Source organism: Plutella xylostella, chromosome 8, assembly GCF_932276165.1.
Source record: "Plutella xylostella chromosome 8, ilPluXylo3.1, whole genome shotgun sequence".
In the NCBI taxonomy this organism is placed as follows: Eukaryota; Metazoa; Arthropoda; class Insecta; order Lepidoptera; family Plutellidae; genus Plutella; species Plutella xylostella.
In genome coordinates, this window is record NC_063988.1 from 7,147,915 (window position 1) to 7,164,851 (window position 16,937).

The window sequence follows — 16,937 nt, forward strand, 5'->3', positions numbered from 1 at the left end:
TAAGTGCAGTTTTAATTGATACATCCCTTGTTCGACTTTAGTGTTTGTCTTCTACTAGTACTTCACAACCCAACTTAAAAAAACCGGCTCCATGGAAATCGCAAAAAAACAAGTGGACTAATTTTTTGGGACAAAGTAAGTATGTTATGTACCTATCAGAAAGATTTTTCTCGCGTCCCCCTTATAATTTTTCTCCTCTTGATGCCACGGGCATCAGCATTGTTCAGCAAAGATAAATGATTCCAATACCTATCACGTTCTTAAAATGGACAATACAGTATCATATACAGTATTGTGCAAATTAATGTGAACACGAGTGAAAATTTGAAAAATATACATTTATTAGTGTTAAAATAAAAAAACAGAGATATATTAATGCAATTTAAGATGTTTTAATAGAAAATGTGTCCTCACTGGTTTTTATAACTTCTTCAACACGTTTTGGCATAGAATCGACAAGGTTTTAACAGTTTTCTGATATTTACTGGTCTAAAAAACTTGTATGAATTACAGCCTCAATCATTTTAGTTTTTCTTGTGCAATCCGTTTTACGAAGTCTAACTTTCATGATGGCCCACTTATTTTCAATGGGATTAAGTGCCGGTGAGTTCTCTGGCCATCCAAAGGCATGATATCTTGTTGTCCTTGAAATATTTAAGCATAATCGTCGACACGTGGAATGGAGCCGAATTTCGTTGAAAAACTTATTGACCGTTAGCATCAATTAGGGATAAGAAGATAAAGAGGAAGAACGGGAGGGTAGTAGTAGGGTATGGGCATTGCCTACCCCCTTGATTTATATAGTTTTGAGAAACATTCTGACCCTTGTCTATAATAATGTCCTATGGACATTTCGAATGCTTTGGTGAGCCATTTCGTTATGTCGTGTTGTCTATCTCACCTGTTGCAGTTGGATTCACCTAGGTTATGTGAATAAATTGTGTGTGTGTGTGTGTGTATGTTCTGGTAGTTTTTCTGGTAGTGTCACATACATAAATAAATATAAAAAAACGGTCCGCATTTTTTAACTGTCAAACCGTTTAAACTTCTACCTAAGGTCAAGCATTATTGTACTGCATTGTAGTTACTAATGAATAAAGTACTTAATAAAATCTTCTAACCGAACTAATTCAAAGTAAGAGCTCAGTGGTAAAAGAGGGGTGTTATTCGTAGAAACGTTTCTTTTGCACTGACACTCCGTGCATCTATTAGTACGTACTATCTAGTACTATCTATTGTACTAGAGCTACAAAATTACTTTAATATAACGCCATCTCTGTAAGGATACCAGAACTGCCCATATATCGAGTTCCCCACAAACACAAGGGTTACTTAACTGGACAATCCAATGTGCTTCAGATGGTAACCACGGTCTGATGATGGAGCTGTAAGATGACCGTAGTTCCCCTTGACAAATCATCATCACGACCCAACACGCCCCCGCTGCTGGAGCACGGGTCTCCTTCCAATGAAGGAAGGGTTTAATTTAGGCCTAGTCCACCAATGAAAGTAGGTATACTTAATGTGTATTGTATATGTTTGATAGCTAGTGTGGTTAAAAGCTATCAAAGAATTTGTTGCCGTTAGTTTCTCAAACATTCAGTCACGTAAGATAACTTTCGAGATAATTTTTTAACTTCTGACTCTGACTATTGAAAAATCCGCCCTAAGTAAATCAATTTTAATTCATTGGGGTTATCAATATGATCCTTCTTGAATTGCTGCTGTTAAACCACATTTATGGCGGACTGTTGTATTGCCGATCCAGGGTTATGTGGTTGCTTAGTTTACAATTAGTAGTTTTAAGTAGGTATCTCTTTAAATAACATGACGGGCACATCTGAAAGATCAAAGACAACCATCGTCATTAAAAAAATAGTTCTATGATGGTTCTACGACATGAAAACTCTCGAAAAAAACCCTATTTTTTAAAGAATTTAAAAGTCCTTCTGTGTTGTCGAAAGGGGGTGACTTTCGGCTTTATTCCAACCTATACCTACCCTAAATGGGATAGTATAACAAATAAAACTAATAAAAATAGTCTGCAAAGACGTCGCACCTGTAAGTGTGCCTCCAACCTGTTAGACAGATGATCTTCGTGGGAGTGGGAAGCCGCTGGGTGCAACTGGTGCAAGTGGGGAGCCGCTCGGGACCGCAGGGAAGCCTGTAAGTATGTGCAAAAACTACCAGAATATATGGGTGCTTTCCCACTAGAGAAGTGCTAGCGTAGCACTCAGCGATGTTGTGAATGCCTTTGATACCCATCAATCATATTCATTGGTGCACAACGCATAACATTTATTACGGAGACGGAAACGTAGACACATCTTTGGAGCATAAATGCATATCACATGTCTGGTGGAGAAAAAGCTCCGTAATAACATTGCTTTTTATGTGAAAATTTTGTTAGTATCATCATCATTCTACCATATAGCTAGGTAGCTATATACCCTGTAGGGTTCACTTAAGTAGGTACTTTACCGTAGTATAATTTTCGCTATAGTTAAAGAATACGTTCAGCAAAACCGCAGGAATGCAGCAGGATTATGTTATGATCGCTCAGCGTCTCGTGTCATGTCATATTCAGGTCACAGCGACGTAAACACATAAATTAACATTTCGTTATCATCACTGTCCGTAATGGTGAATGGGACATCGCTTATTGTAGTTTACTCTTTACGCGAGATACAGGATGTTTTTTAGGCGATAAGATTATTAACAGTAACTCATTCTCATTATTCTTAGCTGCGACCGGTTTGCAGTCAAAGTAATGTCGGACCATAAAACTATTTATTGCAGTTCACGGAATAGTACTTAACTTGCAGTTGGTGCTAAAATTGTTTGCGCTGACCGACATGGGTACTAACTCGGGTTGTTAAAGATGGAATGTTGATGGACACTACCTACCTCGAAATAGAATTACTTAATGGTTACAATCGAACAAAACAGGCTTTCAGCCTTCGGAAACCGGCCTTTGCCATCCAATGCTTTTCCCAAGGGATCAGTCTGAACAACCGTTTGTTTGTAAGTAAGTAAATAAGACATTCAAAACTCGGTCAGCATTACTTAAATATTTTCTCAGGCCGGTATTCGAGTCCTGCTCATCCGGCCAACGCGCCGACACGACAGGACACATCACATTTTATATGTAAGTTCCTACTAATTGACACAAAAATAATAAAATCTACACAGCCATCTGCTAAATGAAGAAAAGAGACCAATAAATAATAATTGCTTGCAGGTATTTATGTAGTGCAATACAAACATGCCTACCAATTTGGCTTTACGGCTTTACTTGCAAAAACGCATAAATGTCAGCATGTGTGCCATAAATGCAGTGACGTATGCACCTTGTGTTCGATAACCAATGGCGGTGGCGGGAACAATCGGCCGTAAACCGCGCGGAGTGCCGCCTCAGCACTTCCCTCACTAGCAGTGTCTCGGAGCGACAGGCCTGCGCCGGTGGTGGCCACGTGGCCTGCTGGCGAACCCTGAGCCCATTCAACTCTTACTGCACCTAGACAGACACATTTCAAAGCAAATAGCGCGAGTGCAGCATTGTTTAATTATGCAAATGTGTGCGGTGCATGTGTTAATTCGCAGTTTTGCGCCGTGCGACAGCGCAACATAGATTTCACGTTTTGATCCTTTTCTTTCAAAACATTCACTTAGCCTTTTAGCCGACAGTACTTCCTGATGTTGTGTCAATGTCATGTCAGCATTAGTTAATTTGTGGATAAGAGTTGCCCCGTGTAGTTTGGGGTCCGGCCGGCCGGGGCGGGCCGGGTGCGTGGGTGATGGGGCAGTGTGTCGGGCGGTGCCGGGGGGCGCGCACCGGGACCCCGGACCAGGACCAGCTCGCGCCATGAGGCTGCTGCTGCTGCTGCTCGCGCTCGCGGCGCCCGCAGCCGCCTCCGTGCTCACCGTGGTCAAGGTCAGTTCTGTTTGTTTTAAGGTTACCTACATGTTTGCAGTGGCCGCCAGCGATGACTCTTAGATAAAAGGGAGGATAGTGATTTTATGTTCTTTGAGTTTAAGGAATATGGATAGCAATAAAATTGTATTAGAAGGAAAAATTGTAGGTGGGTAAGTACAGAATCAGAGTTGTGGTAGTTATACGTACTATAAATGATCTAGACTAGGTGTAGGTTTCCCTTTGTAAATAGGTAGGTACCTAATCATGAGGAAGTCGATAAGAACGATCATTTGACCGGCCATGACTGTACTTTCATGATAAGTGTTGTTTTGGTACATAAAGTAAGTTGTTATGTTCATTTTGCTATTACTGTAGAACATGTGTATATATTTTGTTCTGAGAAAAGTTTTTGTCAAGTAGGTATTTATTATGTAATCTTGTTTTTAATTATTCCATTGCTAATAACATTTTAATCTTAGATAGTTTTGGACTTTTAGACAAATTCAACTAAGCTTTTAGAATTAAATTATGTATTCTATTACTATTACTCGTATTTAGGTAGGTAAGTAAGTAGGCACCTCAACACAACGGAAGGAGGTAGTAGGTATAAGTATTTATGGCAACAAAAGGCACAATACCGGATGCAAATAAGAATAGGTCACAACACGTCACCTCAGATAACGAGAATATTACTTATCGAAAAAGAGATTATCTATCGCAGACGACCTAGATAATACCTATATGCATAATAAAGGCAAATACCTAGGTAGGTGCATGTTCAAACTTCTTACTTAAAACATATCAATGAACCTATAATAGCTGTCGACCCAATATTATGTATTGTTATAGAAGTGGCAGTGGGTCGGTCATGTATGTCGTAGAACCAAAAGCAGTAGGATGGACGAATTCTCGAGTGGACACCATGCACGCATCACAATGTCGAGTGGACGATTGTATGCTGATAATGATGATGAATAGAAGCCAATAAGTTTAAACATCTGAAGAATATAATAATATAAATATAAGCTTTCGGAAACTTTAAGTTCAGTTCAGCTCTGCATGGCTCTAATGTCCCGTATTGCGAATTGCGATAGTTATGAGTAACTATACTCTGTCCATTATATATTATTGGTTGACATTCGAAATCCCATACATATTTGACGACTGCAAAGGAAAACCAACTTTACTTACCAGACATAAGGAAACGTCTAAAATACAATAACATAGTGGAAGCTCTATAGGTAGGTAATTTTTATTTTTTTTAATAATAAAATAATATTTTTTTATAAGTACTTACCTACATATTATATATAGATACATAAGGCCTGCGCAGACGAGGTACGGTTCTCCGCCCGGGACTTCGCGATAAAGATCTTTTATAAATTATGGGGTAATTAAGGTACTTTAAGTCGAATTATCGAATAATGCATTTAACGCATTATTCGATAATTTTTTTATATCGACGATTGACAAAGTGTCCGGAGGATAGTATCTCGTCTGCACAGTACATAACTACCTAAGTAGTAAGTAGTATATCTATTGTCGCTAGAAGGTTTCCCCAGACCGGGATAAAAAGTTTTAATTAATAATGTGCTGTTTTATTTTATAATACTTAGATACTGTAAAGTTACATCTAAACCCATTTCGATTTTAGTGCATGAAAGTATAATAATTAACACTGTGCAGGTTACACGGTCCACTGTCCACTGCTTGACATTTCCGACGTTTCGAAATTATTTTTTGCATTATTTTACAAAGGAATAAAAAGAGGACATGGCATAAAAATCGGTACTTAAAAATATATCGTCGTCTCTTTTTAACTTATTGGTGTTATCCTACGTAAAAAAAGGACAACAGTAGTTTTGTCTTTGCCTAAAATTACAACATTGCGACCGGTCGCCATGTTGATTGACATCCAAACACAAGGTACTTCAGCTGTCAAACAATTTGTTTGTTTACATTTTTCAAGAAAAAAGCCGCCATTTTAATTGACACCAAAGTTTAGGTAGGCGCATTTTTTTCGTGGATATGCCATGTCCTCTCTTTATTCCTTTGTCAATGATTTTTTGCAAATACAAAAGAGGATTGTCAATGTCATGCATGGTGAATTAAGCTGATAGGTAGTTTTGAATGACTTTAAAAATGAGGAGGAGAAGGTTCTCAGTCCGTATACAGTTATTTCGGTTTCCTATTGTCGATAAGTATTAAATTTAATAATCAAATAACCCAAAAAAACCTAAGGGCTAGTTTTTCGATGGTCAGATAAATGTTACTTTGTGACTTTGACTTTTTTCGGATAAAAACATTTTATTTCATGTCCGTAAGGCGTTTAAATCTCGAGATATGATTTTTTATCGTACTTATCTAAAACTTTAAAATGGCCGCCATTTCTAGAATATTGAGATTTGACCCCACATATGGGGGTGATTTCTCGATGATATCACTCGTAGAATACACCCTTAATGTTTGTCGGGTTCGAACATGGTTCGAAAAACTACACATTGTATAAAAGCCTCGAGAGGTCACATCATATTTTTTTATGTCAATAAAATACCGACCTCTGTTTACCAAGTAAACCTACGCGCGTGATAGGTCGCGACTCACGAACCGTTTTTTTAAATAAAATAAAAGGAAATAATTAAGTTGTAAAAATAAAATGTTATTGTAATAAGTAATTTTTTTTCAAGGGGGGGAAAGATAAGTATTAAGTAACTTGTATACATTCATCTTCACAACCCATCACGTCCCCACTGTTGCTGCACGGGTCTCCTTCCTATGAAGGCAGGATTTTAGGCTTGTCGAAACAGTAAACGGCGGGCTCCACACCTTACTGTGCCGTCTAAAGCACGGAAACGCTCAGAAAAAAAACACTTGAAAGTGCCATGGGTTGCTTTTTAAACCTCAATAATCAGTTACAAGACTTACGAGCACTGAAGCTAGCTCGATTACGGATGCTGATATCAGAAGGCCTATCACGGGCTAACGTGGCAATTCGATAGGTACTATTTTCGATACTACACAAACATATCGAAAAAGAACAGCGCCAACGTAGTCACTTTCGGAACTAGCAAATTTGCCTTAAATTTTGACAGTGACAGTTGCTACGCAACGTAAACGGAGGTTCGAAAATCTTGTAATCGCTGCATAGTAAGTTATCATTTTTTTTAAACGCTATTGTTCTCTTCCAGCACAACAGCATAGACGACGAGTCGTCACCCCCCGCGCAGCGCTGCCAGCCGCAGACGCCGTGCAAGTGGCGGATCTACAGCGAGCCCGTCGTCGACCCGGAGGCTTTCCTCGTCAACCACTAGTATGTATACTCTTTAGTATCATATGCAATTTAAAAAAAAAGTTTTTTTTTCTGTCATCTTCATAAATTATCTGTCAAAAGATTCGCAATTTTGTATGCGTACGCTAGTTTTCGACAAACTATCAAACGTATTATAGACGTATAGACGTACTGTACAGTCGGGGGCAGAGATACGTGACCCGTAGCAGGCTTATGGCAGTTTGAGAGGGGTCAGGTTTCTTTGCTCTAGAGTTTACACTATTAAGGATTTCTTTAAACACAATGACTGGATAATGGTTTACACAATATCTGGATAATGGCTACCTTTGGGATAAAATACATGCTCACTAATAAATAACTAACACAACATAAATATCACTCTCTGTAATTGTGTTTTAGACATTACCAGATATAGTGTACCATCGTGTAAACACGATAAGAGTAGGTACGCATGGACCGACTATCCCTTTACATTTTCGCAATACCTAGAGAACTATAATCGGACTGGCTAAACCTTTCACCACGAAACCTAGCTCTAGTGTCACTGATACCCCTGAAGAAATAAATGCATACTGACATAGGCACCCATGCAGGCTACATAAACAAGAGCATTTATGTAATAATAGCTCGTACGAGTAGATAATATCTAGATACTTAGGACTCTGCACTCATCTGCACTGATTATCCGATTTAAATGCAAATATAGGTACCCATAGCTGCTGTTATAGCAACGATAGGTCAGAATTACTGATAATTTACTTCTCATAATAGATGGTAATATGTAGTTATTGCTCGTTGTTACCTAAGTATAACCAGGGGATATACTACGCACAAGATCAACTTGGGTACTAAAATAATGTAAGTACTTATGTATTTTATGTATGCGGTAGGTAAATAGTAGATACAGCTACATTACAATAACAAGCTATGTATTCAAGTAGCAAATAACCAAGCTGAATACGTATAAGTTAAGTACATAATACTATACTTATTATGTATGTCAATCATCATCAACACAACTGGAAAACTACGAATTTACAACAGATATTTGTTGCATTTTCTATATTGTTTTTATGATTTATGCGCTTTTATAAAGCATCATCATAATCTTGGACTGTCGTACAATACGCCTGTCTAATGTCGTCAGTCCAGCAGGCGTCGCCCACTAACTTTTCCTCCACCTTGACCTCAAGTCAAGGACTCATATAGGTACCACCAACGGCTCTCGGTTCTTCGGCAGATATGGCAAGACTCTCTTATTACATAACCGTGTTTGTTCCAGTTGCTCCTGCGCCCCCGGCACGGCTTGTAGCTTCCACTTCCACCGCGCCGAGTGGGGCTACGACGAGTATCGGTGCAAGCCGCACTAGGGTACCCGCTGGCTGCTGGATGGAGATACCTAAATAATATGAACTATTAGGGCACCAATTGGTTGCTGGCTGAAGATACGTGAATAATAAGCAGCTGGATACTACAGCTCTGTGACAGTACATATCTATTGCAGTCGTTCTAAAGAAACGGAGAGTGGTGACAGGGGCCAAAACGAAGTAATATTTACGAAGTGATTAGTGTCAAATTGAATACCAAGTTCGCGATAGGGATCAGGACTTTTTGCGTTGTACCTACATAATTATGATAAGTAATTTGTCTTTAATTAATACATGAGGTATGAACATAATTAAGAAAACAGGAGTGTTTATTTAAACAAAAAATAAATTAAAATAAATAATAATAAAGCTCTAAAACTAATTAACAACCTAAACTAAAAGAGAACTTATAAATATAATACTATTATAAAACTGACTATTATTAATTAGAAAACATGCTTTTAGAATTTCTAAAGTGAAATCTGCTTTTATGAATTAAAAAGGTACTGAAAGTGATTACAACTATTGTTGCAATGAAAAAGACAAACATGTTTTCACCGTTCTAGCAGCATATTTTTTTAAAATATTGACTGGCTAAATTTTACTTGTGAATAAGTGTAAGTCTTTTCTGCCAGTCAAACCACAGGTGGCAATTTACCACGACATCGCCACAGATGTAATTAAAGATTATTGTGAGTTTCCGCCTCCGTGCCTCCACTGACCACAATGCATTCATGGCGGTTTGTCCCTACATAATAATTTACTATATAAGTATCTTTTTACAATGAATAATTAACAAAAGCTTTGTTCGGGCCGCCGACAAGTACTATAAGTAACACTAAGTTACAAGCAAAGAAAATGTCTAAGGAACTAACAACTACGTAAGTAGTACGAATATTTATAGATAGATTTTAGAGATGTATTTTTTAACACTAATTATTTATGTTTGTTTACTTTTACTCTTAATAAACAGGTTACAGTTTCGGTATTAAAACTAGCGTATAGCCTAATCCCCTTATTCATAAACAAGTTATAGGAAGTTTTAGCAATTTAACTGTTTTGTCCTTCTCTTTTAAAGAACAATTTATTATTTGTCAGAGAGGGACAGAACAGTTCAATAGCTGTAATACATAAGTAAAGAAAGACCAAACTCTTTATTTTTTATTTTTTAGCGAAACTTACGTGTATACCCTTTAATAATTAGGCATGTATAGTTGTATACAGACTATAGAATGTTACAAATGATGAATTTAACGTACAAACTGGAGTATTTAATTTAAGCTTAAATGTACAGATAATTGTTTTTATTTGATATTTTTTCTCTCTAATAAGATATTTAATTTTGTATGAAGTACTTATATGTTATTCTGCTGTTATGTTTTCTATGTCAAATAAATATGAATTATGTAAGACTAATTTAAGTACCTACCGATATACCAAGGTGCATAATACTTCTCTAAAGAGAAGCTATCTACCGACCACCAAGCAGATTTTTTAAGGCAAGACGAAAATAAGCTTTCCAACATAAGGGTAGAAAAACATAGTAGGTACATGATATGTACATACATTAAAATGTTCATATTTTTAAATACCTACTGTAATTCTCATGACAAAACCTAAATATGATTTAATAGGAAAATATTGTCTACAAAACCTAGACGGTTAGCTAACTTAAAAAAAACTTAGATTCATTATGTACTTCATTATTTTATTGATATTTCGCTACTAGATTAAATAATTGATCTAGAAGTACATAATATTATAATTAATATTAATTCTACAATAATAAAAAATATGTCGATTGATAAAGTATTTTTGATTTTTATTTAATTTACCACACATCCTATTCCATCCAGACATAACCTTACTAAATTAAAATTCTGTCTAAATATCTGTATTGTCATTGCATAAAATGAATTTGCGATAGAAAAGTGCCTGCTCCTGGAGTATTTCTAAACATATATTAAAAAAAATGAAAAGGAACAAAACTCTTTCAGTCTGAAAGATTTTTGTTCCATTTCATCAGTTTTGATTTTCAACCTGTATAATCTTAGGAAGATTTGTAAACGCAATCGTGCAATTAATTTATTTTATTAACACTTATATTTCGCAATAAGTGGTAATTTTCTTTTGTTTCTGGACAAGGCCCCAAGCGGCGAGCGCGATCCGTTTCCTCCATACAAAAGAATTCAACGTGCGGCTTCGAGAAAGTACCTGCCCGTCAACTGTCAACATCTTTTGGAAACTTTGAGTAGCGAAATGAGATTTGTATATATTTTTTGCTTGAATAAAATACAATTTATTATCGCTACCTTTAATAAATTTTAAAATTAGGTATGACATGACTTGACTGTGTGTCTAACGTTTGTTGTGGCGCAAATTGTAAAAACAGAACCTAGATACATCTATATATAAGAAGTAGGAGTCGTAAGTAGATATCAATACTGGAACTGACCTACCCCATTACATGAAGGTGGATTGATCTAGATTAAACACTAGACTGATGAAGTTACATCATCAATGTCAGGTATCTATACCTACCCACCTAGATAAATGCTACAACTACAAGTCACCTCAAATCTCTTTATCTTTGTTTCTATACAATAAAGTACCTAACATCGTTAAAATCGAATACCTAAATAAGGTACAGTTTATTTATAGCTTAGATACCAATTTACTAAGTATGTCTGTATTGGCATTGCATAAATATATCTTCTTCCCTGTAAAAATAGAACCTCGCAAATATCAAAACATTGGCCCAGCTTTTCTGGTGGTGTTTTGGTGACTACGGACTTACAGGGGGATTTTTATAGAGAGAAAACTTAATTTAAATCTTAAAACAATACCTACAAGTAAACTATATCCCAAATAGGTATATAATATATAGCATAACGGCGTTAAACCCGGGATTTAAGCCAGCTATAAAGAGGAACGCCATGAATTCACATAAACTTACAATTTTACGTATTTAACCAACCTTGCCTTCCTTGATTTAGGTACGTAAACAAATTTGTATTCCCTCCACCAAAGTACCTACAAATGAGACCCTTTCAAGTAAATTCCAGAATAGAGTCCAAGGTCAAACTTTTGTTATGACAGTGCGATGTTTTTTACCACAATACCAAAACGCATAAAATTGCGGGTAGTTTGACAAATTTCGCTCGCCCGGCTCGACCCAGTCTTGTTGCTACGACGCAAAAACAAGCGCACATCGTTGTGTGCAGGCTCGTGATTGGCTAACTATAAATAGGTGTATAGTGTGAGCGTTGGTCTTTTCTTCATTTGAAGCGGAAGGTGTCACACGTTTGCTAAGTGAGTGTTATTAATGGAGTCTCTGGCCTATAATTTTGCTATGGAAGATACTAAACCGACGTTCACGACAGCTACTGATATGTCTTCAGCCACTACAGCCGTAAGTACTTTCTACATGACCGTAATTTTTGTCTGCATTGAAGCTGAAGCTTAGCATTATTTGAGCCTTTAACAAAATGGAGGCCGCTTGCTAGAAGCTTGGCGTCATTTCATTTGGTTGCTTGATGATTGTGTTTTACCTGAATTCTATGATAAAGTTATGCTATCACTGTAAATTTTATATCTTGGAGACAGTATTCTTTCTGGTAGGACCTTAATTTTAATGCTTTATTTATAGAACTTAATTATATCTACTTGCCTATAGGTAGGTACATACCTACCTACTTATTAATTATGTGCGCATATTGATTAAACCCTCTGTTATTTTCATTTGCCAATCTTTTCATCGTGAAATTTGAAAGTTCTGTTTTTGAGTTACGATTCTTTTAGCATTAATTATTATTATACGTTAAAATGTTAGTACGAGTATAATTGAAATTTGAAAACTTGCAGCCGTCACCAGTTATTTACCTACAATGGTAACGTTTCATATCTAGAGCTTTAGCATAAATAAGCAAATTTTTCCGCCTATCCTTAATTTTCACATTATTTGTTTTGAAAGTCTACAAACTATGCTTACAAATAATATTGAAAAAAACTCTTAAAAAGGCGTGTACTTTCATAAGTCATGTAGGTACAAACACGTACAACTTAGGTACGTAACGTCCATCGTTTAAACACAAGCTTTCTTAACAAAGTATACTTATAATTTCATTAGGTTTATTATTTTTTTAAATTCAGTTTTCATAATATGAAATTGCTAGGTACATCATAATCATCATCAGCCCGTATTCACCGCTGCTACACGTAGGCTTTGCTAAATTATATATGAAAGAAGTTACCAATTATATCTCCTTATCCTTATGAACTCTGCGGCCCGTCACAATTTGCGCGATCAACGTGGTTAAGTCTTATTTATCCTTCACCCCTCACAAAACACGTTTGCCACAATTCACAGAGCGTATTCGCCTCTGCTGGTCATTTATTGCTTTGCTAAATTGCAAATAAAATAAAAGCATACAAACACCTTATTCCCTCTCTCCTGCAGGAAACTCCAGCCAGCAGCATGCCGCACGAGGGCGCGTTCACGCCGCTGCCGCCCGCCTTCCACGGACACAGCGCCAACGAGCTGCTGCACTTACTGGCGCAGCAGGAGCCCCGAGCTGCCGACACTGGTGAGACATAGCCATCTCCCTCGCACCTGTAGGATACTGGTGAGACATAGCCATCTCGCTCGCACCTGCAGGACACAGCGCCAACCAGGAGCCGCGCGCCGCCGACATTGGTGAGATACGTCATCTTCATCATCATCAACCAATCATCATCTCTCACGGGGAGCGTAGCAACGCTCTGTCATCGGACTCCCTCATCGATACTACAGGCTATAAAGTCGTCGCTCCAGCGGTCCGCCCTACTCATGGGTTTCCATGCGACATCTCGGGTGGGTATCCCACCAGTCGTCGGCCTCATCATCATCAGCCAATATTGTCCACTGCGGTACACAGGCCTCTTTAAGGAGCCCCAGAACGCTCTGTCTAAGGTCATCGACAACTCGTCTATCCCACCGGTTTTCGCGGCTTCAATAGATTTTGCCGACCCAAACCCGACTGCCACTTATAAGCTTTATTAAAGATCAGCAGCGCTCAACTCTTAAAAGGAATTTATTCCTCCCAAATGAATAACGTAATGTTTTTGTGTCCCAGCTCCGACAACCTCGGACTTCGAAGAGATGATGATGAACTTCCGGATCAACGGCTCCGAGATGGCCTTCGACGAGACCGACTCCAACCACAACAACTACTACAGCATGGGTAACTAACTATAATAAATACCTACTTATATCATTTTATTTTGTAAAAAATATATCACCAGTAGGTAGCTTTTCCCGCTACCTTCGCTGTGCTTTAAAAAGTTTTACCGTACGAATTCCGGGAAAAATTACTTAAGTGTTCATCCAGGTTGTCAGTCTGCACATAAAATTTCTTAAAATCCGTTCACCAGTAGTTTTTGCGTGAACTCTTTTGCTGACTGTACCGCTAGACCATCTGTTGTACATAAATGTGCAACCCTTATTATAATGTTCATTGTAGAGTTCCGTCTTGATATTATAGCGTTGTTAATGTTTCAGGGAGTCGCGCCGAGTCGGTGGCGTCCTCTCGCGGCAACATGTGGAGCGACCGCGGCGCGGCGCCGAGACACAACGACCAGATGACCACCTTCGACTTCCTCGTCAAAAGTACGTATTGTATATATACCTACACACATAAATACGTGATAAGTAGGTATATATACATAGGTGAGCTTCTTGAGAGCGCCGCATAACGCATAATATAACTTCTGTCCTTACTATAACTCTCCAGTCTCCATCACCCAATCAAATGGACTGACATGAAACGCATCGAATACCGAATATTCGGCCGGCACTCTCAGCCGAATACCGAATATTCGGCAGGTGATCCAGTATAATTCAATAAGTTGAAGTTTTATTTAAAGAGTGTTCTTCTTAATCTTACGGCAGATCCGTACAACTGGTGGTCAACCAACTCGAATCAGTAGCAAACTCAAACCTTATAGATAGATAGATAGAATCTGCCTTTAATCAATTTTAAATATTAAAAATACATATGTTGTAGGTATTCAGGTTTTTGAAATTAATGATTGTTTGATAGTTAAATGTTTCGATCAAATAGTTTTTTATTCCCTTTTGTAAGATATTTGCTAGTTTTTTAAGTATTCGGTATTCGGCCGAATACTACTTACTATTCGGCCGAATACCGAATACTGAAAAAACTGGCCGAATAGGCCGAATACCGAATAGTTGCCGAATATTCGTGGCATCTCTAGCAATTATCTAAACGCAGGACCGAAGCTTTTGCATATCTATCCGACGCCATTCATTATTTAACTTTTCGACTAATCAGCAGACTCCTATGTAAGACATGTAAAAGTAACAGATTAAAATAGCTTAACTTTAGACTAGACACTTACACAATCCGTTACTGCAGGTGTATCAGCGGCCAACAACTACGTGTCGATGCTGACGCGCGAGCAGCTGTCGGTGCTGCAGGCGCTGCGGCCGAGCCTGCTGTACGAGTTCCTGCAGGAGGTCGCCAAGGTGCGCAGCGACAAGCGCATGCGCCGCGCGCTGCCCAATGTGAGTAATTACTCAGACACAGTATTATACTATACAGGGTGTTGCAAAAAGGGTATACCTACCTTCTAAGACGAAAGGGGGTGACTGAGAGGGTCATTTTGAACAACAACACCCCCTTTTCGCTTACATGCCCTTTTTGCAACACCCTTTACAACAACTACGTGTCGATACAAACCAAGTCGCTAAATAATAGGTTCCCAAAAATGGGCAACCGATATCGCACTAGGGGTATCCGTTCCTCCTGGGTGCAGGCACGCAGGGCTCGATATGAGGTGGACCATCGTTTGTTGAGCTTCTGTGAACGAAGTACCCAATCCAACCAAGCAGCTTGCAAAAACCGATGAGAGCCAGAGACGAGCCTCGATCCCCATCAGCATCATCCTCGACCCCGATACCATCATAGGTAGGTATTTATCCCTTAAAACTTCTCTTAACGTTAACAAACCCATAATTCATACAAAGACCGTTCATAAATTCTCATCCCAAACTCTCGTTTCCAGGAGTGTGCATTCTGCAAGAACAACGGCGAGAACGAGGAGTGCTACTCGTCGCACGCGCTCAAGGACTGGCGCGGGCGAGTCTTGTGCCCCGTGCTGAGGGCCTTCCGCTGCCCGCGGTGCGGCGCCACCGGCGACTGGGCGCACACCATCAAGTACTGCCAGGAGAATAATGATAACGGTAGGAATCTATGCGGTCCTGGTACTTTTGGGCTGAACTAATAGTGTCTCACACGCTTCCGCGGTGCGGCGCCACCGGCGACTGGGCGCACACCATCAAGTATTGCCAGGAGAACAATGATAACGGTAGGAATCTATGCGGTCCTGGTACTTTTAGACTATACTGTAGTTTAGGTGAGAATGTTTACTATAGTCTCACACGCTCCCGTGGTGCTGTGCCACCGGCGACCGCCCGCACACCATCAAGTACTGCCAGGAGAACAATGATAACGGTAGGAATCTATGCGGTTCTGGTACTTTTGGACTGTACTGTAGTGTAGATGACCATGATGATGTATCTACTAGTCTCACATCCTATCCAGTAGGTAATTCGCTTCTGAGTTTTTCTGAGGTGTCTCTGTGCATTTTCAAGATCCAATATGACTCCAAATTGGTACAATTTCAGAGCGCACATCGAGCCTGTCGTCCCGGCGCCGCGCGCCGCCCTCCGCCTCGCTGCCGCTGGGCGGGGGCTCGCTGGGCGGGGGCAGCGCGCCGCCCTCGCAGCCGCCCACGCCCACGCACGCCGCCCCGCCGCCCTCGCCTTCCGCCAACAACGTGTGGTCTACTTTTGGCATGAACAATGAACATGACCTAACCACAGTTAATCCAGTTACAGTCCCCTGGCAGCGAATGGAGTTTTCTTCCAAACGCTCCAACTAGTTATTAAAATGCCATGCCATGGGCCTTTAAAAGTGAATTACTTCTAATTACTCGTTTTGTTTTGGGGCTGGAACTCGAAACATTTATATATTTTTCTTGTAGTGTAGGTAATTGTTATGTACAATCATGTACAACTATTGAAGTTATAACTTTTTTTTTGCAAAGTTGCATTCTTTATCTTAGAGTAGGTTCATAAGTTCATATTTCTATTTCACATTAGATATTTGAACTATCTTGTGCCATACTGTGTGTTTCTGAATGTTAAATCAAACTATGCTGGTCATATTTGATTTGTAACAATCAGGGATCAAAGCTTAGATTTAGGATGAAACTTTATTTTCTTTTTTCATTTTCTATTCTATTTTTCATTGGGAGTTACAGCCAAATGAAGTTTTTAATAATCTTTATAAAATTAAAATCA

General features: G+C 38.9%; 2 protein-coding genes across 2 annotated transcripts; both read left to right on the top strand.

Annotated features, from left to right (window-relative positions):
- The first annotated feature begins 3,591 nt into the window (after positions 1-3,591).
- Positions 3,592-8,923, top strand: LOC119692995. Its single transcript, XM_038114963.2, has 3 exons — positions 3,592-3,934; positions 7,105-7,226; positions 8,488-8,923. The coding sequence occupies exons 1-3, from the start codon at positions 3,713-3,715 to the stop codon at positions 8,573-8,575; spliced, it is 432 nt and encodes a 143-aa protein (XP_037970891.2). The 5' UTR covers positions 3,592-3,712; the 3' UTR covers positions 8,576-8,923.
- Positions 8,924-11,865: 2,942 nt separating this feature from the next.
- On the top strand, positions 11,866-16,598 carry LOC105393109. The gene is made up of 7 exons (XM_038114958.2): positions 11,866-11,984; positions 13,032-13,158; positions 13,687-13,794; positions 14,112-14,219; positions 14,989-15,137; positions 15,638-15,815; positions 16,260-16,598. Exons 1-7 carry the CDS (start codon positions 11,898-11,900, stop codon positions 16,514-16,516), a joined length of 1,014 nt encoding a protein of 337 aa, XP_037970886.2. The 5' UTR covers positions 11,866-11,897; the 3' UTR covers positions 16,517-16,598.
- The last annotated feature ends 339 nt before the right edge of the window (positions 16,599-16,937 follow it).

Coding starts and splice junctions, on each gene's coding strand:
- LOC105393109 (XM_038114958.2), top strand. CDS start 11,898: ATGGAGTCTCTGGCCTATAATTTTGCTATGGAAGATACTAAACCGACG. Junction 13,159..13,686: donor GCCCCGAGCTGCCGACACTG/GTGAGACATAGC, acceptor TTTGTGTCCCAG/CTCCGACAACCTCGGACTTC. Junction 15,138..15,637: donor TGCGCCGCGCGCTGCCCAAT/GTGAGTAATTAC, acceptor TCTCGTTTCCAG/GAGTGTGCATTCTGCAAGAA.
- LOC119692995 (XM_038114963.2), top strand. CDS start 3,713: ATGTCAGCATTAGTTAATTTGTGGATAAGAGTTGCCCCGTGTAGTTTG. Junction 3,935..7,104: donor CCGTGCTCACCGTGGTCAAG/GTCAGTTCTGTT, acceptor GTTCTCTTCCAG/CACAACAGCATAGACGACGA. Junction 7,227..8,487: donor GCTTTCCTCGTCAACCACTA/GTATGTATACTC, acceptor TGTTTGTTCCAG/TTGCTCCTGCGCCCCCGGCA.